The sequence below is a fragment of the Falco cherrug genome, chromosome 3, assembly GCF_023634085.1.
Source record: "Falco cherrug isolate bFalChe1 chromosome 3, bFalChe1.pri, whole genome shotgun sequence".
Lineage (NCBI taxonomy): Eukaryota > Metazoa > Chordata > Aves > Falconiformes > Falconidae > Falco > Falco cherrug.
The window spans coordinates 106,262,026-106,288,171 of NC_073699.1; the positions used below are offsets into that span (position 1 = coordinate 106,262,026).

The 26,146-nt window shown below is 50.7% G+C and overlaps 1 protein-coding gene across 14 annotated transcripts in view; it reads right to left on the reverse strand.

The window, feature by feature from the left end:
• Positions 1–26,146, reverse strand: part of CAMTA1 (calmodulin binding transcription activator 1) — a 324,887-nt gene that overhangs the window by 116,882 nt on the left and 181,859 nt on the right. For all 14 annotated transcript variants that reach the window (XM_055705087.1, XM_055705080.1, XM_055705081.1 and 11 more), the window contains one exon: positions 21,987–22,058. In XM_055705087.1, the coding sequence (XP_055561062.1) occupies positions 21,987–22,058 (72 nt within the window). The remainder of the gene's footprint in view (positions 1–21,986; positions 22,059–26,146) is intronic.

Consider the following 26,146-nt stretch of genomic DNA (forward strand, 5'->3'; position numbering starts at 1 on the left):
CCCAGCACTTTCTCTGTAATTTTGTTGTCTTCTTGCAAGCTGCCAGCAAACCTTGCACCTCGCTGCCTGGCGGGAGGCCCACGGCCTCTCCCCAAGCCCCTGCAGGATGATGCTTTCCGTTTGCATCCCTGCTACCCAACAGGGCAGAATAACGCCATCCCGGGCTTTAACGCTGCAGCCTTGGGCAGCGAGGGCTCGTAAGAGCATCCTCCCCAGCCCCACAACAGGCACCTCCAGCGCCGAGTTCAAACTGTTGTTCTATGGTCGCAGGCTGATTTAATCCCTATTAGAGTATAAAAATTAATAACAGTAAAATGTCATGATCATCTCAAACTAATTACGCATCTAATGAATAATTAGCTGTGGACACATTTGACATTTTTGGTCATTAATTTGAGCAAGTGTTTTAAGCCTTGAACTCCTCTGCGACTGTGACTTGGTGCTGAGCAGCACAGAGCTCTGGCATCGAGACTCACCCATGTCGGACAGGCAGCACCCATCAGCTCCAGCTCCTCTTCCCTGCGAATGGGGGGAGCCTCTTCCCAGTGAGAGGGGCCCAGCAGCAGCCCCAGCACCTTGGGTTCAATTCGGCAGAGCGGCTGAGTGGCTCCATGCCTGCTGGTGCCGTGTCAGTGGATGGAAAAACTGTGGTTTAAGAGGAGGATTTCTGCACGCCACCCTCTGCGCACCACACCGGGATCTCCAGGCGTGAAGCTGTGAGAAATATTATTTCCTACATGTGCCACAGATTTTGTGTAAACCAAAACTCTAATTTTCTGCTATAACCTGTAGCTATTTTTTATGATAACATCATTACGCAAAAGCAGGAAGAAGGCAGACCTCTGCATCTTATATATGCATGCATTCCTATGTACACACCTCTTTCCCTGCCTGGCTCAGGACTCTGTGCCTCCTTTCCCTCCAGCTCCACCTCTACCATTCTGCTTGTAAGGTCTCGGGAATGAAGGGAAATAAGAAGAGAAGAAATCTCTCCTAGAGGTTAGACGTGAACTCTGAAGCAATTCAGTTCAAAGGTTGCAACACACATGCACAGCTAATGAGCAAAACCCGACTCATATTTAGGATGAAGAGACATATAAAAAGGTCACAAAAGGCCAGAATTAGCACCAGATTGAGCACTAAAACTGAGACAGAAAGCAACAGATGTTTCCCTCCTAATTTACTCCATTAGGATCTTCTCCAGATAACATGCAACGTTGCTTGCTAATGAAGCATCTCAATCTTCTTGCTGTATCGCTCATAAATAAGCATCCCTGAGGTCAGCGGCAGACACACATCCACTCCTCCTGGGCAGGCTTTGTCTAATTTTATAAATCCTATTTTTTGTAAAAGAGAAAATCAAAATCTGTTTCCAAATTCACAAGTAATACCGACACAACTTAATTAACTCCTCTTGCTGAGTTGCCTTTCTTGAACAGCGACGCTTTCACCTCATGGCGACCCCCCGTTTCCTTACACTCATCACAGCGGCTCTCCATGGCGCAAACAGCTGCGTATACACCAGGCAGATCCATTTTTAAGCTACAAGAGTGAGCCTCCACATACCTAAAATGAGGAAGTATTTTACCTCCCCTATCGCCGCTCTCGGTGTTTTATACGCAACTGACGGGACACCCCAAGCCGGCCCCACAGGGCACCCTCCCACCCCTGCATCCCGCCGCGGTACCGGCTGGACCCGGGCTGCAGCCGATGTGGAATAAACCACCCACAGCACCAAACCCAGCGCTGGGACTGGCCTTCCTGCTGCTGGGTCGCCCGCGAGCGCGCCGGGGAGCTGCAGCCTTCCCTCAGGCCAGCGGCTTTTCGGAACTGCTGCCTTCCCGAGGCTGTTCTCCATCTCTCCAGCCTGCCAAGCACAACCTGAGACCTGTGGCAAGCAGAGGCGCATCGCTCCGGGCAGGCGGTATCTCTCGGATCATCTCCCACCACACAAGCCCTGGGAGTGTAAGGGATCGCCCTTATGATGAGACAGCTCCGAGAGACACCCTTTCCAAGCATGGCACACTCCTCCCCATTGCACTACAGCTTAATTATAATGCCGTTGCAAAGAATTTCAATTTTTCCTGCCATGGGAACAAGCTCTGTAATGAAAAGGCTTTATTAAAACGAAATGTAAAACATGATATTAATTAATGAGGCTGTGCAGGTGCGTTCAGGAAAGCAGCCTAGCTCCGTGCGCGTTGACAGAGCCAGATTAGGGGTTAGCCGCGGCGTAACGCCCCGATCACCGTGCAATCCGGAGTTCCCTGTCATTACAGCTTACACACGCAACACAATGTTGTTACTCAGGTTGGAATTCAGATGAGGAACGCTGAGGAGCACCTGAGGAAGAGACGGTGGAAGTGTGCTCCCTGCAGCAATTCAGTCTGACTCCCAAAGCAAAGCTGCTGCAGGGAGAGCGGCTCGGGTGCCTCGTCCCGGGCAAAACCTCAGCGCCGGAGCACTGAGTCCCAAACGCCTTCACGTACAGAAAAGCACAAGCTTCAAGCCACCTATCCAACACTGACATTATACAGATGGAAAGCCAACAAGAGCCAAAGTGTCAAGCAAGATGCATTTAGCTGCAGTTAGTTTAATGACAACTTGCAGATTGTCTATTTTTTCCATTTATTTTGTTTTTCTGTCCACGTTCCAACCGAATCGGCATCCTTCATCATTTGGCTGCCTGTACATATGAAACCGGTTCTGTGCTGATGACTGAACTGCACGTATAAAGACATATTCACAGTCGTGTGATGGCTGCGTACAGCGCAGGGCCACAAATAGCCCCTTTTTGTTTTCTTTTGACAGGAGCGCTTGCAGCACTGTGGAAGGATATTCTTCATTCCTTTGAACTAGCTTATTTGTTGAAATGCAGCAAATTATAGCGAGCATTATGCAAGGCTATTAAAAGGAGGCTGTTGGTATCTTACTCATGTCAACATAAGAAAACCTTCTGATTATACACATTCAGAGGCTCGTAAGCACGTACATAATATCGGAGGTATAGCCTGTGTGGCAAATACATTTTCAGTGGATTTATTTATGTGGAAATATTTATGGACAGTTCTTACCGTGAAGGCTAGATACCCCTCGTTACAATTAATACTGCTACCAGCTAATCACTCCAAGTAAGCAAAAGCCATTAGCAGATCCATTAGCTTCTGCCCTTCAAAAGGTTGCATCCTGTCTCATAACTCCAGCTTGAGAAAAACCGACCCCAGCCTGAGAGGCTGCAGCACCACGGGGTCTGGGAGGGGTGCCCGTCTGCAGGGACCCCCGCATCCCGCCTGGGTGACCTCCACGCCAGCTGCCTGTGCCCTGCCCGGAGGGATGGAGCAGGGCTGGGCTCCGGGCGCATCCTCCGGGGCCAACACAGCCCTTCCTGCTCCCAGCGCTCCCTCCCCAAGGGCAGCAGCCTTGCTCTGGCTCCGGGCACAGGCAATCCCAGGCAGTCTTTAATTACACCCCGGGATCTGTTATTCCTGAAGCTGCGCCCTGCCTCAGTGCACAGAGCAGGATGGCAAACAGCGAGAATTAAAGCGGCACGGGCGGCCAGAAAGGGAGCATTCCCTAACTTCCAAGCAATTAACTTGAAACCAAAAGTCAGGATAAACTTACACGGGTTTTTAATATAATTATACAGACCTCTATGTACAAGCGTACACACAGAGCGGGCTTTCCTTTGCTTGTAAAAAATACATGCAAACATGTATTTTTTTTCCAAACAACAACAACAAAATACACCCTCTGCACGGTGGAGATGCAGCTGTTACATTCTGAGTCCCAGCATACAGTGAATTTTTATAGCTGAGCTATAAACCTCTGAAAAATGAGGTTTATAATAGAAACCCTGACACCATCTAAAATATAGCAGCACTATTGGGTGCTGCTGTAATATGGCCCTAATTTATAAACCACAGAGGAATCCTGTTCCATTTTGAAACTTACAGACAGTAATCTAGAAAAGGGTAAACCACGAGGAAAAATGGTCATGTTGTCCGTGAGCTATAGCGTCTAGTTCATCCACCAATTCAAAAATCAAATAGGATGCCACAATATTTAGGCCACGCACTGAATCCTGGACTGTCACAAAATAAAAACACGGCGTATCCTAGGACAGGGGGATATTTCATAAAGCCATGTGCCATTTCCCATGCCTCTGGGCAGTGTTTTTCGAGTGAAAATTTGATACGAGAACACTAGAAGCGGGGGGGTGGGGAGAAAGGGAAAAAAAAAAGACCAGAGAAACACAACCCAAACCCTCTGGTTTTGCTTGACGCAATAAATGTTTTTGCAAGAGGGCTTCAGTGTACTCCTGTTTAAATTGAAAAAAAGTGGCAAAGCAAGCAGATTGTTTACTTGCAGGAGACAAAAGTTTATCACTGAACATTAGGAACAGGCTCTCAGTGCCTCGAGCCTCCAGCTCTGTGTTAAAGTGTACGGAGGAGACGGTAATTCATGGGGGCCTCACTGATCGGGATCCATTCCTCCACAGCACGCTGGACCAGAAGCTTGTTAGAAATCTTTATGGTGACCCTGAAATGCTCAGCAGAGGTTTCAACCCTGGAATTTATGTTTGGAGAGTCACTTTGTGCCTCTTTGGTCATCACTGCCCTGGGATGTCTCTCCCAGTGCGGCGTGCGAGGTGGGAGCTGGACAAACAGCCGTCTAATAAAGCGATGCTCACTCGCAATTTTGGGAAACAAACGGGAACCTCTGGGCACAACAGTCAGAAATCAAGAAGGCGAGCAAGGATTTCATCCATCGCTGTCACTTGCTTTGAAGCCTGGAAAAAAGTCCCTTCTCCCCTGTGCATGGGAGTTAACTCATCCTAGATGCCAGGACCGCCCCGCTTACTCACAGGGACGCTATTCCACAGCAAGAAATGGCACTTCAGGGGCTCACAGCTGTCAGCTTTACCCTGACATTTTCATTGTGGCCATCCCGGATGCCTTTCCTACTTCCCCTAAACAGTCTCCTTTTGCATCCTGAGCATCAAAGGAGAATAAATCCAGATATATTGCACTTTTCCTGCTGAAAGTATTTCCCAGTAGACTTGCCATAAATCAAGCGCACCATATTCTTGTCGGCCACATCACTGCCTGCCAGCGTGGTAACCTTTTACCTACCGCAGGCTTAGCCCCATCTCCTCAAGCAAGCCCGAAGCCCTCTGGTCTCTTCATTAGCAAAGAACACGGATTTGCCTGCAGAAAAAGCCAACAGCAGCAACCCTCAGTGGCACTCGGCGCAGCTGCCCCTTCCCCCCCAGCTGCACCAGCAGGCACGGCAGAAACGCTCTGGGCAGCGCCGGGATGCTGGGATCCAGGTGCGAGAGGGGCTGAGCTCTTCATAAACTGTTAGCAGGCTAACGAGGGCATCTGCAGAAGGAATAGGCACTAAAACTGAAACTAGATACAAAATAAATATCCCAGAGCTGGATTTCTTAAAAAAGATTCTGCTGAGCTATAGTTCCACATCAAATTTTTATTGAATACATTTTCTACTGAGAATTTGTGCACTAAAACCAGTCAAAATCATATGAGAGGACTATAAATTTCATGTACAGTTTTCACTGCAAATATCCTTCAAGAGAAAGAGCTAAAACACTTTTTAATCAAGCCCACTCCACAGCCTCTCCTCCCTTTCCCCTGCAACACCAGCAGCAGGCTGGAAATCGGAGCCCCAGTCCCCAAAGCCCCAGAGGCAGCGGGAAGCCTCCGTGGGAAGGATGCTCTGCTTGAAGGTCACAGCAAGGGGGACAGATTATCCACCCTTTGCCATGCCTAAAGACGGTGCCTTCATCTGCTTCACGTAGAGTAAAGCTACAAGGTAGGTGACATCAAGAAACAATGAATGTTCTTAGCTCGTGATGTTAATTCATGCGATTTCAGCAAACCACTATGAAAATCCCAACTTCATACTGCTTCCTTCCCCAAACTCGAGAGTTGCCCCTCCAAAACTTACACTGGTCACAGTAATTCCTGAATCTGGAATAATGGATTTCACATTTGATTCCACAAAACCCAAAAATGAGGGCTTAGTTGCATGGAAGGATGATGATGATGTTGCTCACTGTACAAGCAAGATTATGGGTGACTTTGAGGTCGGAAAGACTCTGGGATCTAAAACGATATTACAGACAGAAAAGCTGTTTTAGATAACTTCTTTTAACAGCCTCCCATCATTTAACAGCTGTAACTTCTTCTCCCCAGTGACTACAAGGTGAACTCAGAAAAAACTTCTTCTCTCAAAGGTCTCCAGATTTGTCAGCATAATGTAAATATTAAATGGGTCTAAAGTGGAGCACCTTTCGGAACTGAAGCGGGTCGCAGCCTCTGTGCTGCCCCGGACACCCGTACGGCCAGTCTGCCCTGGGATGTTCAGTTACCTGGGCTCCTGAGAAGAAAATTACACTGAAGAAAAGGTCAATAAACGGCGGACAGGAGATGATATCCTGTAATAGTTATAATTACTGTTTATCAGAGTGCCTCACTGCGCAGGTAGCAGGTTACAGGATGCATTTGCTGTATTTTTCCATGGAAAGAGGAACATTGCCACGCAATTTGGAGTTCGTACTATGAAAAGTATGGATTCCTGCACCAACGCCGCTTTATTACAGAAAGCCCAGTGCAGTAACATCGCCTCCAGGGAAACAAGTGACCTTGAAAGATGTTGTGTTCATTTTTCTTTCTGCATATTTTTGTGATGGATTTAATGTTCAATAAACCTGAAAGAATAACAGCATTTGAGGCTCAAGCTATTTGTGTAAGCGGCAAGCACTGCAGGAGTTCAGGGCTGATTTCTGCACCTCGCTCGACCCGTTCTCAGCAAAACTGATGTGGTGGCTCCATCCTCTTCACTGAGAGTAGGCTGAGAAGGCGATTTGAGAAGGGGATTCATTTTCTACACAGACTCCTTTTCCTACAAAGTTTTACACTATGCACATGAGGCAAAAATTCCTAGCAGGACAGATGCACGAAATGCAAGAGCATGAGTTAAGCAAAATCTGACTGGTGCGTTTCAGAAAGGCAACAGTTCTCCAAAGTATTAAATATCTACATGTGCACACTATGGAGAGACACTCATCGTGTCCACCAAGACTGTGCCTCCGTACTGGACCGCGGAGGCTGAAGCACATGGTGACCCTGGCTGACCGACGCCTGATGAAAGCCCTCCTTGCGCTCTGACACTGGTGCTGTATCCTAAAAATGGCAAAATCCCTAAGGAAGAAGGCTCAAGTGTAGGTTACAGAGAGAAATAAGCACAAGCCTTCTGCATTTGTAAATAAAGGCTGGGATTACGGAGCTGTTGATGTCGGCTTCTAAAGAGCACCAGGAACAAATATAAATGGAGACCGGTGAAAATCCCGGCAGCCTCCTCTTTCCCTTTTCCAGCAGAAAGCGCCTGTGACAGCTCGCTGAGTTATGAAAGGCGATTATCACAAGCACCAAGCGAAAGGGCAGCTGAGAGAAGCAGCGTGGATGCCATCCCTCTGGCCAGGACAGCACCGGGACCTCTGCCAGTGCCGGGAAGGCTGGAAACAGCCATTCTGGTCTTCCGTGTAACGACGGGCACGCGGCTCTCACCGCTGCAGCATCCCGGCACAGCCACCTGCTTCCTGCATGGGACGAGCTGCCCGCAGCCTCTTTTGCAGGTTTAAGTCCCTGATGCAGTACTATTTTGCAGGTTTAAGTCTGTGATGCAGTATTATTTTGCAGGTTTTAGCCCTGATGCAGTATTCTTGCAGGTCTCCTTCATAGCTCTCATGCTTTTCTCAACAAGGCTTCAGCATTCACACACTTGCCTGTCTGGTGGCTGACCTTTGCTGCAGCCAAGGCTTTATTTAACCTGTTTGATCCCATATATTTAAAGTAAAGCTCTAGAACAGCCTTCCCTCCTCAGACAAGTACTTCTGACCTAAGAAAAACACCATTTCTTCAACCATTCATAAATCAGGCAGGGCTGGTTTTTGTTTGGGTTTTTTTTTGTTTTGTTTTTGTTTTTTTTGTTTGGGTTTGGGTTTTTTGTTTGTTTGGTTTTGTTGTTATTTTGTTGATGGTGGTGTTTTTTTGTTTGTTGGTGGTTTTTGGTTTTTGGTTTTTTTTTTGTTTAATTACTTTTTAAAAGACATTACAGAAGTTACAAAATCACTTTCAATCCTAGTCTCTCTTGTCAGGAAACAGCCTCAAGCATACCTAAAAAGTAGCGCTGTGTATTCCTGTCCCTTCCCCATCAGTATCTGGCATCAGGGCTGGTAGTGCTGGTGTGTCCCCTCTTACTGCAACAAGGGTCAAACTGACCCTGGAGTCCTCGCCCTGAGCCCTGGCAAGAACCAAGCCAAAGTGCTGTGATACTTACAGATAAATAAAAGTAAAGGCTTCTCCCTGAGAATCATCTGCTGTTTGAAAACTGGGCAGGATTCTGCCAGAATACTTGGTTTGGTCTGGATACGATAAATAAGCTTTTTCCAAGGTGATCCCACTACCTACAGACACATTCACTAATGAACAAAAGGAACGAGATAGGCTGAGAGCATCTCTGGCATCTCCAACCTCCATATGGATCCAGCACAATCTGAAAGAGCATCAGCTGAGTTTCTAAGAAATAATGAAGTGGCACCAGAAAAAAACTTTGGTTTTCACTTCTGCTCGGCACTCCGGACAGCCGCCCACGGCGCATGCGCGCACACGCTGTGTTTGGGCGGACGAAGTGACTGCCAGTGCATGAGCACTGTTTTTCCACAGAATATCAAAATACCAGAAAGAAAAGCTTTTACGTTAGCAACACAGGCCTGTTTTGCGTGGAAAACATTCTAACCCTAGACAATCATCCAGCATCATCCAAATACTGCAAATAGTCTCGATTTCGTCCCTCGCAGGTGACTGACTGCTCCAGGGCTTGGATTTATTTCTCTCCTCCCGTTGCCCTCAAAGTGGGTTTCCTCCACCTTCACCCATTGCAGCCATGCCCCACGCAATAGCACGCGCCGCCCTTACACAACCCCTTCTCCCCAGCTTCTTCCCAAAGCACACCCACTCTCGAAGCGTCCACCGTCAGACAGATGCCGGCATGTCCCTCACCAAACAGCCTGTGATGGCTGCAGTGCCCGGCACGTGCACGCTCACGGCACCCCGACCTGACGTGGCACCCCCTGCCCAGCCTGTCCCGGGGAGCCCCCGCCAGCAGGAACCAGCACGTGCCCGAAGCCCCAGGGCAGGTCCCGGTCACGCAGACTGATCTGACCTTCTGCATTTCCTCCCCCAACAACACAACAGTGATTCCACACTTGGAGAACTGACTTGTTACAGGTGGCCCCACTGGGTCGGGCAGAGCGTTTAACAGCCGTCCTTACCAACGCAGCCAGTACCAGTGATGCCAGCCAAACAGATTTTTCTAATGCAAATATTGTCCTGTGGGTCCCCAAGGACTGTGGGCAGACAATACAGGCAGGGGCTATGCGCCCACGCTGGGTCACCCACAGGCTGAACGTCACCCAGGTTGTCCTCCAGCCACCAGGGCCGTCCTCTGGCCACCTGCCCTGCCCTCCAGCCACCCGCCCCTGTCGTGAGCGCATCAGTTTCACTTGCTGCAAGGAGATCAGAAACACTTGCAATCTTTCTCAGGACTCCTTTGCAATATTTGGTTGTAAAAGGACGATATGAAGATGTATTCAATCCAACAGACTTGTTTTGTGCTGGTTACATTATCTGGAAATCTAATTTCCTGGGAAGAGGCCATCCCATTTTACAGAGACTAAACTGCTAAGAACCTCAGCCTCTATTTTACTCTATCTAAATTGTGCTTTCCTTGCTGCTGATGGCTAATAACTCCGGTGTGAGCTAGCAGACTGTCACACAACATACGTCTCGCAGCAGCACAAGGAGCAGATGCAAACCGGCTGACATTTAACTGAAAAGAATTACAGTAAGAAAAATTTTGCACTTTTTCCTTGACACACAAAATGATGCACTGAGGTACGAAGCCTGTTCAGGAGGGAAAGCTGTTTAGGTCATTCTCATCTGGCTTTTGTTCCTTCTCTAACACGTTAAAGACAACCATGGAATGATCTCACAGAGGACTATGACTGCCATCCGTATACACCATTCCCACGGCTTCAGAGATGGGCACATCGTTTTATAGCGCCAACCATGAGCTCTGGGCCATTTTTAATAACCCCTGCTGACTTTCACTAAGGGTAGCGCACCATATATACGTTCATGTATGTGATGGCCCCTTTCCCATCCATCGGCCTGACGCGAGACATCATCACAGGCATGGACCAGCCAGAGGGATGCAGTGATGAAGGCGGTGGCCGTGGGAGGTGGCTGGGTCAGAGGATCCTCGTGCCAGCGGGGCTGGGCGAGACAGAGGCATCGCAGCTTCATTAACTGGGGGCAGGCGGCAGCAGCGCAAGACACGGGTGACCGCTGAGGGCAGACATTCAATAGAAAGGGAATAGAGAGATAGTCCTGCAGCAACAAAAGATGATTTTGAGAATAAAAGCAACCAGGGTAGTAAGCGAGACACTCATGCAGGCAGAGGGACAGCAAGAGAAGCACTCAAAACTGCAGGCACCTGGGAAGTGATTTATTCGAAACACTTATAAAAGCCTGCCTTAGCAGATAAAATAAAAAAGGGGGGTAACGTGCTGCAGGCCAAAACACTGCATATTAAAAGAAGAAAAAAAATAATAAAACCCACCCTGCGCTAGAAGGAAAGACTTCAGCCTTGGCAGCATCTGCTACGAGTCCTCCTCTGCCCACGCCAAAACAAACTCCAAATCTCCAAACTCAAATTATAATTTGCTTCACTACAGAATTCCCAGCCCAGTCCCCAATTATGCCTCTCCGGCGAGTGTGAAACTTCAGCCGACAGTGTAATACATTCACCGACACCTGCAGACCTAATAATTGACCAGGGAGGATGTGGATGAGATCAGCACAACTGCTGCATTGCTACTGCAAGCCTCGGTGTCCTACACCAGGAAACAGCTTTGCTACTGCAAGGTGCATAATTTAATAAACCATTAACTCAAACCTGAGGTGAAGTAAATTCAGCGTATTATGTATTTCAAAATAGCATTAGAATTCAATTTAAGTGTCACCAAAAGCCTAATCCTCAGTATACAGAGCATATTAATAAGTGTCTTGGAGCCTGTGGTTTGATTTAATTTCCAGCTGAGTTGTGCTGTCGCATGACTGCGATCCCTGCCGCGAGGATATCTCGGTGGTGGCATCACCGGTCCAAACCGGAGCAGAATCGGAAAGATGCACGGTCCCGCTTTCTGGGGTCTTCCCAGGTAAACAGGTGGGCGTACGCTCGAGCAAAAGCAACCCAGCTTCCTGTCGCGTCCCTCCCGGGTGCCACCCTTCAGCTGCTGATGTTCCCCCTGTGACAGCAGGGTCCTCAGCAGGGTCCCCAGGCTTCCCCCGAGCAACCCCGCTTTCACCTTCCCTTGTTGCCACGGGGACAAAACGCATCTTGGTAATGTGGGTGCTCCTCCAGAAGCTGCTGGGAACGGGCAGAGGGCAGGCTGCGCAGGCCAGGCTGCCGTCACATCCATGCCGTGCTCCCTGGATTATGCAGAAAGAGCCACCGCTGGCTTGGGCAGGGGCTGCCCCCCCCCCAGCCCTGCCGACCGAGATGCTGCTCACAACCCCCCAAGTCAGGCATAACGTGCAAATGGTGCATCATTTCCACCAAGGGCCAAAAGCATCACATCTGCTTTCCATTTCTGTGGGAGCTGGCCACGTTTTGGACTTTTTTACACCGCCCCTGTAATAACTCCTCTTGATTAGCAACCCAGGCACGTCCCGCAGCAGTTTGGGAAACGCATCTCTTCTATAAATGACAACAGATTATTTAAGCAACAACTAAAGCACTCTGACTGCTTTTTAGTTTGCTCGCATTAACGTCAGTCTCCTCGTATATCTAGGGAATGAATCCGGGATTTTCTTGAAAATGGTGGAGAGCGATACAAAAATAGCAGACTACTCGTCTAAAATAAAGTTATGTGTTCGAAAGGGTTGGAAATTGTTTTTTAATCACTGGCGTCTTTCTTCTGGAATATAATCTGCCAGCTATACATTTTGCTTTTCTATCCAATTTCTCAGGAAAATGCAGCAAGTGTGTTAATAAATAATTTATAAAAACATTACAAAAGATAAAGCACTCCTGCTAAAATGTTTCCAGCCTCTGAGATACCAGTTCATTTGTAATCCTCTCCTCCTCCCCTTCGCTGGAACATCAGCAGAGGGTTATTGCTGCCTTTCTCCGCAACCCCATTTTACTCATCCCGCAGATGTCAAAGCACATCTTTGTTTTGCAGGTAGCCAGACTGATAAAAGGGGACGGTCCCAAGCTCAACGTTCCCCACTACAGAGTTTTGTCACAGAAACTGTTTCTCAGGAAAGCAACACTGATTTATTTTCGCGGTCCTGTGTGCAAGGAGGGGTGCGAAGCGTGGACGCGCCGCTGACTCTCCTGAAAAGCTCTTGCAGCTGCTGCTCACTCCAGCGTCGCATCCTTCCCCCAACAGCGAACGCCCCACACGCCCCGTGATGCCAAACGGGGACTTTGGAGCGGTGCACAGGGCGGCTTCCTTAGGAGGAAGGAGATGGCCGGGAGGAGGAGCGCGTGCGATGAGCACTGCCAGATGGATCTTAATTTTAGTGAAGGTGCAGGCTCTGTGAGAAGCTAGCATTAGTGAGCAAGTAAAACTTAAGGGAGGAAAACCCAAGCAAAAATAGCCTTCAGCTTGAACAGGTCCTCTCCGTGCCTGCACTGGAAAACCAGACTGCAGGACCGGAGCAGGGCTTCAACCCACGCAGCCGCTCTGAGCGCACGTTAGGGGCTGAGAAGACAAGTGGAACACAGAGCGTTACTCAATGGGATCACCCCTGGGCGACCCCCCGCAGGCACCGGGGCTGCCCCCCTGGCCGTCCCTGCAGCCCTGGCCGGGCTCAGCCACGACGTCCTTCACCTGGGTGCCCAGCGCCTTCAGGCAAGTGCCCTGACCAGCAGGAGCCACGGGGCAGCTCGCCACTAGCCAGAGCTGGCAATCATGCTGCCCCGAGCGGTGGCCCAAGGGGCAAGCTGCAGGCTGGCAGGGCTAGCAGGGGCGGCAGGGCTGACAGAGTTAGTAGGGCTGGCAGGGATGGCAGGGCTAGCAGGGGTGGCAGGGCTGACAGAGTTAGTAGGGCTGGCAGGGATGGCAGGGATGGCAGGGGCGGCAGGGCTGACAGAGTTAGTAGGGCTGGCAGGGATGGCAGGGCTAGCAGGGGTGGCAGGGCTGGCAAGGCTGGCAGGGATGGCAGGGATGGCAGGGGTGGCAGGGCTAGCAAAGCGGCAGGGCTGGCAGGGTTAGCAGGGCTGGCAGGGGTAGTGGGGCTGGCAGGGCTGGCAGGGCTGGCAGGGCTGGCAGGGGTAGCAGGGGTGGCAGGGGTAGCAGGGGTGGCAGGGCTGGCAGGGCTGGCAGGGGTAGCAGGGGTGGCAGGGGTAGCAGGGGTGGCAGGGCTGGCGGAGCTAGCAGGGGTGGCAGGGCTGGCCGGGCTGGCAGGGGCGGCAGGGGTAGCAGGGGTGGCAGGGCTGGTGGGGCTGGCAGGGCTGGCAGAGCTGGTAGGTTAGCAGGGCTGGCGGGGCTAGCAGGGGTGGCAGGGCTGGCAGGGCTGACAGGGCTCCCGCCACTCGGCTGCGAAACCCAGGAGGTGTCACAAAAGCAGCGAGCGGGCGCGAGTGTTGGGGAGGAGAGCGCGGCTGTCACCGCCTGTGATGCTCAGTGCCCATCACGGCAGCAGGCCGCGACAGCAGCCCCGGGGAGGCACGGGGGCGATGGGGAGGGGGGTGACGAAGAGCAGCCCGGCAGCAGCTGGTTCCTCTCAAAGCCAAACAGCTCCTCTCCAGCTTCTGCTGCCCAAGGCGAAGGCGAGAGGTCTTCCAGCAGCGCAGCCTGCAGCGTCGTGGCTTTTGCTTCATTTTTGTTTCACTCAAATGCTGTGGTATGGCAGAGCATGACGGGAACTGTTACCGCCACAGCCCTCTCTAGCGAGAGTTAAGATGAAGTTTTGGGGCATCCGTGCTAAACCGAACTCCAGTTCTACCCAGCATGTGGAGCCACAAAAAGGCTCCTTCAAACCCACTTGCTCGCCCCGGGGTTCAAGCTTTGCTGAGGGCAGTGCCAGCGGGGCCCGGGGCTGGCTGTGGTGGGCAGCTGGGCACCAGTCCAACGCTCCCAGCAGCTTCTGCCCGCCGGCCAGAAGGAACGAGAAGGGTTAAGGTGTCTGCGAGGAGGCACGGCTAACACCCCTCTGACACGGTTTCTCTGAAATTCATTTCCAGGAGTAAATATTGGTTAGAAACATGACCAAAAATCCCCTGCCTCACAAAATAATGAAACCAAAAAATTACTACAAGAGTGAACAAAACCCCTGGGATTTCAGTTGGACCGGGCAATACTTCTTGCACAGCTCCACCGACTCCAGGAGTATTTCAGATCTTTAATGAGCCCTGAATAATGTGATGGGAAGTCTTGAGACACGGTTGTTCCTGTGATCGCACGGCAGCAGAGACATGGCAAGGAGCACTGTGCCTTCAAAAAGAGCTGTCAAGAAGCTGAAAGGAGAGAAAGGAGAGAGTGGTCTTTCAGAGAGATCACGTCAAAGGAATATTAAGGAAGCATGAAAGGGGCATCCACAACTTTTTCTTTCCTCCAAAAACACTTTTGCACACAGAAGCATCATGAAGCCTGGCAGAGACACAAGGGGACTGCTGGATACCATTGACTTCTGGCCGGAGCAGGTATCAAAAGCCCTTCTGCTGCTGCAGCTCAGAGCTAAATTGGTGCAGAAGACAATTCTCTCTCCTGGCAGCACCGTGTGCTCCCGCCGCACTTACCGTCTTCTCCCACAGCACAGCTCCAGGTGCACACTTTACACTAACAACAGGAACCTGAGGCAATTAAAGCACCTGTTGGTGGCAGGTCCTTGTCTGGTCCTGCAGAAACGAACCTTTCCAAAGGGATGCCTGCGCTGAAAAGGCACCAAGGTGGATGTGTCTGTCTGAGAAATATCACCAGGGGTTCACATTCGCTTCTCCCCATCACAGCACTGCCAAAGGAGAAGGCAAAGCTCGGGTCGGACAAGGCAAGAGTGTTACAGCAGTTGGGAAACCTTTAGAAATGGTGGCATTTTCATGAGAAAGGCAGGACTTTTTCTGCCTTTCAGCCATGTTTGTGGCCATATGTTAGGAACACGGGAGTTTCTCTGTCCGTTTGGTATCGTGGTCCATCTCGTTTGGTGTTGTGGTCCATCTTGTTCAGTGTCATGGTCCATCTCGCTGGGGCTCTGCCTGTGACACACTCTGCATTTTTCAGCAGAATTTAACCCTCTGATACCCACAGCCTCTGACTGTATAAAGACAATAAACTGTATAACACCTTGTATTCTCTTCTAGATTTCCTTAGCTTTACGGCAAGCAGCAGCCAACAGCCTCTACAAGGGGGCAGAGACCAGGCATGAAGACATGGCAGAAGTAAATAGCGTAAAGGCCACAGGTCCCGAAGTGCCTCTACCACAAGTCACGAGTGCTGTTGCTGCCATCACTCCTGGATGGGATCCTGGACCTTGGACTGTTCAGTCGCTGCCCCAAGGTCACCCAGCCCATCTGCACTATGATGCTGTGGGTCGTCGCAGCAGCGTGCTCAGGATGCTGAGCCACGCTAGTGCTGGTTAAGTACCCCGTGCCCTACTCTGCTATACATCAGTACACACTTAATTTCATCATGCCGGCTAAAATTCACTCTGGGAAAATGTGCTAGCATAGCAGCAACAGTTTATATTCCCGTTAGAAAAAACGCAAAGGCTCATTATGCTGAGAGCCTAACCTACACCTTTCTCCCCAACAATATGGGACCGATCTAAAGCGCCCACACACTGAGCACCATCTTCAATGCTTTATTGCCCAGTCATTTCTATTTTACCCCAATGAAAAATAAAACCCCATTACTAAGCAAAAGTCTCAGGAATTTTTATGAGGTTGTAATGCTTCCAATTTATGTTGAAAAAGACCAAAATCCTCAAGCTGTCTGTTGCTCCTCCAGCCAGGGACGTGGAAGATGCTGCTGACACAGCCCAGCACAAGCAATCAGACAGGGAAATGCTGCTCTGCCGGGGCAGCAGCAAAAAGGAATGGGAAGGTTTTCCTCTGGCTTAGGTTGTAACAGAAAATTTGAGGCCAAAATATACAGAATGAACACCAAATTTCTGCAGGGCAGCTGCGGACATCATGTAAAACATTTTAACTGATTTTCAGGCCTTGATGCTTTCTGCCCACAGCTTTCAGACGAGCTGCATTTGAGGAAGGGAACACTCAGGGAACGTCAAGCATCGGTGCAGACATTAACACTAATAAGCAGCTGAATATTCAAGTGCATCAGAAGGAAGAACCCAGGAACAAACAGTTTAAAGAGAAAATATTGCGTAAGTCTCTGACATTAAATCAGTGCCGGTGGATACCCTGCAGGGTACAGCTGGCACAGGCAGAACCACAGGGGGGGTAACTGAAGACTGCGAACAAAATATTGCCCTGCTACAGCATCCCCTGAGCGTCTCCCACGCGCTCCTTCCAGGGCAGGCATCTTGCCTGGACCTCACCACTGGCACAGCCGCCGGTGGCCCCTGACTTTCCTCTGCCATTTTCTACGCCGCGGTAAAGCATCCCAGTGGCTCCTGCGGCTGCTGAGAGCACCACGTGAGCGTGCAAGCAATAAAGATGAAATGCAATTCCCCCCCCCCCGCCCCCCCCCGCCTCCGAGAGGACTGGATTATCACATTTCAGCAATTACTGCGAAAGCCAAATTTATGAGAGGGCTCTGAGGGGCTCCGGCGTCTCCCCATGCCAGCACAGCTCAGCCCACACCCCGCTCCGCTTCTCCCCCTCGCCCACGAGGACAGTGCCGCTCACATGCTTCTTCATCGATTTTGAGTAATTCGGTGAGCAGTTCGTGCGCACACCATGTGCAATGGGTATCTACCTCCACATTGCCCTCGAGGGCTGGTGGGTCTTTGACCAGCGGAGATGAACAGGTAGACACCAACAGGCTGACCATCCCTACCCGCTCATATCGGTGTTCCCCGCTACTCCCATGTCCACCTTTATCAAGAAAATCCCACCTGTTGGCAAACAAATAAGCTAATGAACATTCTCTGAACAAATGCACGGGCTTTATGGGAATATATGATCATAATTCATTCTGGTTTATCGCAAGTTTTCTCTAGCTGAATAGGAGGATGGCCTATCCTGTCGGCAGCACACTGTCAAGGATTCCTGATCTCGCCCTGCTGTGACTGTTGCTGTTATTAAATTACTGGAGAAAGTGGGGAGTCATTCAAAAACCCAAACAAATAATAACATTAATGAAACCTGTGTGCCTAAAACACTTTCCCCCCATATTTAGGCAAACAATTACAGAAAAGATGGCAATATATGAGAACTTCTGCCCCATGTCATGAAGAACTAGTATTTACTTACTATCCAAATTCACAAAAAGTTTTTAGCACGACCTTACAGCACACTTCAAGTGCTTAATTAAAAACAAGGGCAACACTTTCTTTCTTTTCCCCACATTATTACTTCCCATAACCGCAGTACCTTAACACCAGCACTACAAAATATATCAAAACCTGCTAAAGGCAGGATGGAAAACGATGAATGTCCAACAACCAGCTGCATGGCACAAGCGTGGAGGAGAGCAAGGGACACATCGCTACTAATGGGTAAAGACAAAGCCTGCCTCCAATAACCCTTGCAAACAGCAGCCAGCCCTGGGAGCCTGGAAGCTAAATTAATTTCCAGTTCCTGGGGTGCCAATTACCAATACACAGAAGGGAATGCTGCGTTTTGCCACTCAGCTCTGCCAATGTTTGAAAATTGTCTGTATCTGAGAACCCACATTTTCCCTGCATTAGTCATTACGAGCACAAACAGGTTTTTTTCCTCCTTTTTCCGTCGACAGAAAAATCTGGTGCCGTTTTGAAGGTCTAAACAGGCGTAGCGCAGGTGCCCGGCTGGTGGACAAACCCAGTGCAGTGTCTGCGCCAGAGCCTGCCCAGGAGCTGGGGACCGGCCATCACCCACAGCACATCACCGGCCTGCGCCCGCCAACAGCCAGGGCACCGCTTTTATGGAGCTAACAGGGAATGCAAACCAACAGAACCCCAAACAGGCTACTGAAGGGTCCTACCCAGCACCCCCTGAAGAGCCCATCTGCAGCCCCAGCCCCGTCCTTTCCTCTGCCTGTCACCCAGGGCGTGATCTTCTGTTTCTAGGCATCAGGAAACTGGAAGAAGAAATGTGAGAAAGCTGGTGTAGGACACCACCACCACCACCACCTCGGCTCCAAAAGGTCCATGTGAGAGGCCACCAGCACCCAGGGCTGGACCGTCTCCTGCTGAGACACTACAACACTTGCTCGGCAATTACAGCATCTATTAAAAATACTAAAGGTGTTTGGGGTGAGGAGGCATTTAAAATCCATTACCAAGAAAGCTTGAAATGTCTCAGAAATGTAACCCCCTTCTGAACAGCGAGGAGACCTGCGCTGCAGTGCCTTGTGCAGCAGAGCTGCCACCACCACGGCTCCGTGCCAGCCAGCACTCGTGGCCACCGCGCCACAGCCTCTGCCGACGGCAGGGCAACTGCTGGCACCAGAGACTCACACAACTGCGTCTTGCCCGCTGACGGTTCGAGCTGGCTGGTTTTCATTTCTTATCCCTTTGACCAGTCTGCAGGGAGAAGGCACGTTGTGTCAATCATAAATGACAGGGCAAAGTTGTTTCGTCAAGAAATCGGCTACCACCGTATAATTAATGGCTACAGCACAGCATAAATGCACAGGAGAGACTGCTGGTCTCTGTGGCTTGTGTGAGTCTTGGCCTTTATGCTGAAAACGCTAGTCAGAAAAGATCAAGAACAACTGCATGGGGATTTTTAATCAATATCTAACCTGACAATAGGATTTGGAGGAAGATCATCCCATAAAACACAGGCGGCAGCACAGACTAATTGTATTTGCTTCCTATTGACCTGAGGCTCACGGGCAGAGCGCTCCGTATCCCAGGAACGTACTTACACGCCTCTGTAAAAAAACGTGAAAGTCACCCATTCGCCTCTGCGAACCGAAAAGCTCTGCCGGAGGCTCACGTGAAACACCGCCCTGCCCGTGCCCGTCTCAGAATATCAAAGTCATCTGCTGGGTGGTGCTGAAGCAGAAGACTCAAGACACAGAAACCACCTTCTCCCTCTCTCCTTCTGGTCTCGCTCCCCCTGACTCCGATGCAGAGCTGAACAGAAACATTGTGCAGATGTTAGAAAAGCGTCATCTATTCTTGGCCAGCTTTTTTCTCTCCGGCTGCATAACCTTGAGCGCATGATTGAAGGATGCCCATTTATGCCTGGGAGATGCTGTCATGAATCACAGACCCCTATTCCTCCCACAGTGAAGGCACAGCATGTCCTTGTTTCAGAATACCGGCATACTACATCCCCAACGAGATGTGCTGCATCACATTTTATAAATAGGCTCGTAAGAAACGTACTTCCCATCCACTCATCTCAATCCAAAGCAATTACCAGGGCAAAGAAGATGCTTAAGCGTCGACAGGCACCCTCGGAACGTGAGCCAGCCAGACCTCAGGGTACAGGTAAGGATGCTGTGGTGCTGCAACACAACTCATTAGATAGAAGCTCGTTAACTGCCACAACAGCCAAGTCCAGCAACACTTGTAGGTAGGATGCAACAAACCAAAAAGCAATACAAAGCTTGCAAGATAAGAGGGATGATGTACGAGGGGAGAGCCAGCCCACAACTGCGCAGGACCTGGGACTGCCCATGGCCAGGGAGCACTCGGGCTCTGTGAGCACCACTAAGGCTGCTGGATAACGGGTTGAAATCATGGGAAAATTCCTGATGGAGAGATGGGTGAAGCTAGAAAATGCTCTCTCAAAGGTAATGGAAAAAGCTTTGCGGTTTGGGAGCGAATCTCCCTAAAGGTCACAGCCCAATTTTAGTTTGGAGCTCTGCAATTTGATTTTGCGTCATCTGTTCCTCTTGGGATCTAATAGGAAGGACTCTGCTGTCTGCCCTGAATTTCTTCAGAAACAGGGCCCTCCCTTAACATTTTCAGTTTATGTGAACACGTTTCATGAGCCGTCCCCCAGGGACTCCAGAAACCTCCCGGCACCCATATGGCGACTGCACCTGGGCTGACAGGGGGACCTGCGGCACCTTTTGGCCCTGGGCAGTGCTGGTACCTCCCCGAGCTCTTGGGGCAGTGGATGGAGGATGCTCCCACCCAGCCCCAGCCCCAGCTCCTGTTCTTCAGTTGGCAAGAGCTGAGGAACCAAGTGACCTGCTATCCTGCCCACTGTGGTCCTCCCTTCCTTCACAAGGATGCCCAGGAGAGACGCTGGCTCGGGAAGCACCGCCATGCCATGCCAGCAGTTATTCAGAGAGAATTCTGAGTTTTCTTTGGATTCCTGCATCACACCACACATCATGGGCACTGGCAGAGATGGATGCTGAACAAGGCGAGCAGCTGCCTGCCGCCCTGGGCAAAGGGGACCGTAAGTTTAGTGGTTTTGCGCAGCTCGGCACACCGAACCACGAACATTTAATGGCTTCTTTAGGCACACCTGCCCCCACTCCCCCTCTTTCTTCTGCATCCAACCATGGATGCCGGTCAGGACCTCGAGAGGCTACAGGGAAAAGCGCTAAATGTCTGTGGGATCAGTGCGGCCGTGCTGTGTTTTCAGTGGAGTCACAGCTTACCTCTGTGGGGCTGAAACACTGCTCCCACTGCTGCAGCAAAGCCTCTTCCCCTTTACTTACACACAGCATTTATAAGCAGAGGATGCAAACGGAGCCGAGACGCACATAAACATCACAGAGGACAGTGACATTTTGTGAATGTTCCCTTTGATTACATCCACGGTGTGGGCACCACCCTCTGTGGGTCGTGGGGTGTCTTTTGTGCAGCAGTGACAGCAACAGCAATTTCTTTTTTAATATGCACGTGCAATTGCAAAACCAGGGGCAAAAAGGCAATGCTTTCCATTTGTTTCTTGAAACAGATGTGGCTTCCCTTAGACCTGTTTGTTTTCAGGACTGCAGGGGTTTCATCTTTAAAACAGTTGTATTATTACAATATGTGTCAAACGCTCTGTTCTAACAAAAGAAAACAAACTGCTTTCACTTTGTAAGCAACAGTAACCAGTCAGTAATATAAACAGCTCTGCAAACATAAGGGTGAGCATCTTGGTCCAGCCAATGCCCACCCTGGGCAAACTCCCACACGTGAACTCCAGGACACCCACCGCAGCCCAAGGAGCCTGGTGGGGATCAGGTCACTACCCAAACCCTGCAGAAATAAAGAGGAAAACCGCCTGACTCCTCCAGGGGCTTCACTGTGCGCACAGCAACCAGAAGAAAAGTCACTGAGCAACGCCAAACCCCTCCATCGAGACTGAACGCCCCACTGGAGGAAAGCAGATCCCCTGCCAGGCTGGCCAGAGGGCTGCCCCAAACACAGCCACGGGGTGATCCTGCCCCACAGCATCGCACACCGGTGCAGCACTCGGCAACCCGAGCTCCTGCGCCTGCCTCGCCTCAGAACAGAAAAGCACAAGCAAAAACCTAAACGTCTTCAAAATGGGAAAACCCAACCGAAAACCTTCAAAAAGTCTCACCTGAGCTGACTCTGTTCAGGGAATGTTTGAGCTGGCATCAGCTCTGTATTTGCAAGAGAAAATGCATCATCCCTCTGAACAGACACACACAACAAAGAAAAACCACATCCCCTTGGGACACCCCCGACACACACCCCACACCCCCCCCCCAACGAGAGGCAGGAACGCCGACCTCCCCGGACGCAAACCCGGCCAAGCTCTGCCAGATCACCCCCGGGGCGAGGAACTTTTCATCATCCTACCTGCAGAAGCCAGTAGCACCTTCTGTGAAACGTGGGGATGATGGAGGAATGGACGTAGCAGCCGTACAAGCACTAGGGACACAAAAAGAGAGAAAGCAGAGTGGGGTTAGCGAAGGAAACCATCACCCGAGGTGGCGGCGCTGGGGACGGGAGCAGCGGTGTGCTATCCGCTGCAGGACGTCATTGGGAAATCGGCCCAGGCAACACCAAACACCAGATTCTAGCACCCCAATATATTTTTTTTAAACATTGCTACAGGTTACCGAATCTCTCTGCAAGCCCCCCGCCGCACCGCCACTCAGCTCCCCGCGGTGCTCTGATCTTTGCTTAGCTGCATTTTAACCTTTGCTTCAACATATTTTTATTTCCCAAAACACATGGCACAAATATCTCTTTTTCAATCGTTTATCACCTGGGTCTGTAAACTGAAAATTTAGGGTTTGTAAACTGAAAAAATTGCTGTCAGGTGATTTATACAGCAAAATGCCAAGACAGTTGCTTTCTTTTCTTCCTTTTTTTTAAATGAACTCTGCTTCTCTGATTAACTGAAAGCAGTAAGGCTAAGGAATTCCTTCTGCAGGAAAAAATCAAATTTCCAGTACGTTAAAACTTTTCAACACTGCTATGGGTTGGAAGCCAAGCCCAGCGCAAACCAAACACACAAAACTCTTTTTAATTTAAAAGATCCCAGTACAATTCCTGTCCACAAGATTTGTTTATTATTAAGAAAGTAATATTATTTTCTGACTCTGCTGGCTTTTAATATAGCACGCATGGGGGATGGGTGTGCACATAATGATATATTCTGCCATACTGAAGGTGATTAGTTTTCCTTAAATGTGAGATTGCAACAGCCCAGCAATCTGCTCGCAGATATTTCCCCTGGAAGATTGTGGGCCATGTATATTTTAGGCACACCAGTATTCTGCCATTACAGAAAGAAAAAATAAATCAATCCAACTGCAGGGATTTTTACGGGGAATTTCCTTTTTTGTTGTACTCCATCAATGGCATCGATGACGACTCTCACAACGAATGCGCACTCCACTCGCTGGCTGCCCTGCACCCTGCGGGGCGTCCTCACCGCTCTGGGTGCGGGCATCGCCACCAGGCACCCTCCCGGCAGCAGCGGCTGCAGGACAGGACTGCCCCGGCCAGACTTCAGCGAGACTTTAAACCACTGAAGTGGAACTTGAGCAGATGGATACTGGAAAAACGTATTGCTGTATCACCGTCCCAGTTGTCTCCAATACCTGTTTTTGCAGATACGGGTGCCATGGATCGAAGGCTGATGTGTGGCACTGAGGCTTTACCGGCACTGGTGGGGGTGACCCACTCTCAGTGCTCCAGGGACACCATCCACCTGGCCAGGTGGGACACGGCTCTGTCCACGCCATCCCTCAGCGCAGGGCGCCGGCCATTCGGCATGAACACAAAGGGGCCAGGAGATCTTCATTTATGCTCCTTCTGCCTGGAAGGCACCTCACAAAGCGCAAAACCACAAAGTGCAAACCCACTCAGAAACTGCAAACCCACCCAGAAACTGCAGACCCACTCCCAAACTGCAAACCCACTCCACAAGCAGCGAGCTCACCCGCCCTGAGCCTGCTAGCGTGCCCCGCGACGCGGCGGGCGCAGAGGCGCATCGTCAAGCGCGCGCTTATCGGCGAGCACACGGGGAGGCTGGCGGCAGCGTCTCCTCCCCAAGATCACCGCTCACAAGGTCGGCCTGAATTAAAAAGGATTTAAGGACCGCTGGCTGCTATCACCGAGTTATTTTTAAAATACAAATGACAAAGATTAATAATGTTTTTAAATGTGTCAAGGGTACATCCCACACACAGGAAAAAAAGCAGGGAGGAAAAATAAGAGGGGGAAAAAAAACCCAACACCCTGCGGAAAATAATCCAGAGAAAAGCTTAACATTAAACCCCCACCGCTCAGCCTGGGGACAGGCAGTCACCATTTAAGATAATCCTTGACAGCAACTCGGGGCTGCACGGCACCCGGGGCTGCATTAAAAGGTTTTTCATGTTCAGTTCTGCTGACCCAGAGCGCGCCCTCCCCCCTCTGGAAAGCGGCTTGGCGGGTGCAGCATCTCCCAGTCCGACCAGCTTCCCAGCGAGGACAGGGAAACTGGTGCGGAGTGTGTCATGGGAGGACCCCTGTGACAGCTGGGAACATCCGTATCATCTGGTCCGACATATATCCATATATACACCGGCACCCCCCCACGGGCGTCCCAGCCCCCATTTGCTGTGAAGCCCTTTGAAACGCCACCTGATAACAACACACCCCCACGACAAGCCCTGACACCGAGCTGCCAGGCTCGCTGCATCCACAGGTAGGAACGCTGCTCCCCGTCTCCAGATCTGTCTCGCACATCATTCCAGAGGTGTCAATAATGAATTACATAAAAGCATCCCTCCTCCATGAAACCGGTTTTCAACATCTCAGCAAACTGTTAAGCAAATCCTAACGGTTCACAGAACTGACAAAGCATCCAGAATACAGATACAATTTTTTTCCAGTTTTCTTTTCTCCGTGCCTCCCCCCTGCCAGCAGCACGGCATGGGAATCTAGTTCTAGATGGATGTTTTGGGCCTGGATGTTCTAACTTGGGCAGCTGGGCTGAAGGAGACCCAGGCACAAGCCAGCCCCCCGCCTCGCAGAGACAGCGGGAAGCGTCCCCACGGCACCGGGCACTGGCACCAAGGGAGACCACGGCTGCGGAGAAATGCGCTGCGGCGGGAGACACGGACCCTGGAAACCCAGCATCTGGGAGGGAGACAAAACGAGTGATGGTGGCAATAAAACCGACATTAATTTACAGATAAAAAGGCGTATAAAAAAATGTTCAAGATATAAATAGAAACCTTAGAAAACTGAGCTTCGTTGTTTTGGAGGATTTTCAAGGTTAATGAGTTAAGCGCTGTTGGACGACGTAAAACCTGAGGTCTGACAGCGCGGTACGTGGGGGTTCACAGGCAGAGGGTGCACGGTGGCGATTTTCCTGCGCCTGGCTCCGCTGACCCCCGCCTCCGAGATGGGGTGGCGATGAACCCCCCTGCCCCGCACCCAGGCTGGGCCACCAAGCGCCCGGGCAGTGGCGGCCGGCTCGACACACCACGCTGCAACTAATTAGCAGAACGGAATTACCTCCCTGGCTGGCCTTAGGAGACAGGGAATCAGGGCACACTTAATGCCCCTAGCTAAAGGAGTCTTTAAAATGAATTCTTGCTCAAAACACGCAAAAGGGGTTTCATTAGCTGAGTTTTCTTTTTTTCTCTTCTTTTTTTTTTTTTTTTTTTTTTTTTTTTATAGGAGAGGTAAAAAATGCGTAGGGCTGTGTGTCTGTGGCTATGTTAATGCCAGGCTGGGCGCTCAGCCAACGCATTAAGTGAAATCGAATTCCTGAAACCAGCTTTAATCAGCAGATTTTTAAGGTTAGAATGACTCTCTCCTCTGGAAGGCTTGCCAAGGTTAATTCTGTCCTGAGCAGGCTGAATTAATGGGCTGGACAGGGGAGAGCATTTTTTTTTCACAATTCTCTCTTAAGTTTACAAAATCTCCAGCAGAACAGAAATGGCATTTCTGAACCATCTGAGGAGAAACGCCACTTCAGCAGCTTATCGATTTCTGGTTTGAGAACAGAGACCGAGACGTGAGCGGCCGCCACTCCCGTGGGAGCCGGCAGCACAGCGGGTCCCCCGGCGAAGCCCCTGGCGGCACCGTGGATGCCGCCCACAGGGATCGCTCCCATCCCTGTTGCCATGGCAGGACCGGGATGCCCACGGCGGCGGCATGGTCCAGTGCTAGAGCATCGGCGCCCGCAGCCGCGGTTTGGGGAGGGCTGTGCTCTGTGCGAGCCGGGGCTGGGGGTGCAGGGAGCCCGGCGTCCATCCCAAAGCCCTGCGGTGGTGGTGGGTCCCTCTGGGGGCTGAGAAACCAGCCGAGAGCAGCCGTGCAGGCAGCTCCCCCTGAGCATGAGATCCATACCTGCCCCCAGACGTTCACGCTACACGCATCAACTCTGCAGCCCCCGCGCTGCTCCTGGGGAGCCAAGCCCTGCCAGCTCTACTTCATCTCGCACCTTTTTAAAATCGACAGATAATTAAAGAAAAAAGGCCCTTCTCTGGGCAGAGGGGGAGAGCTGTGCA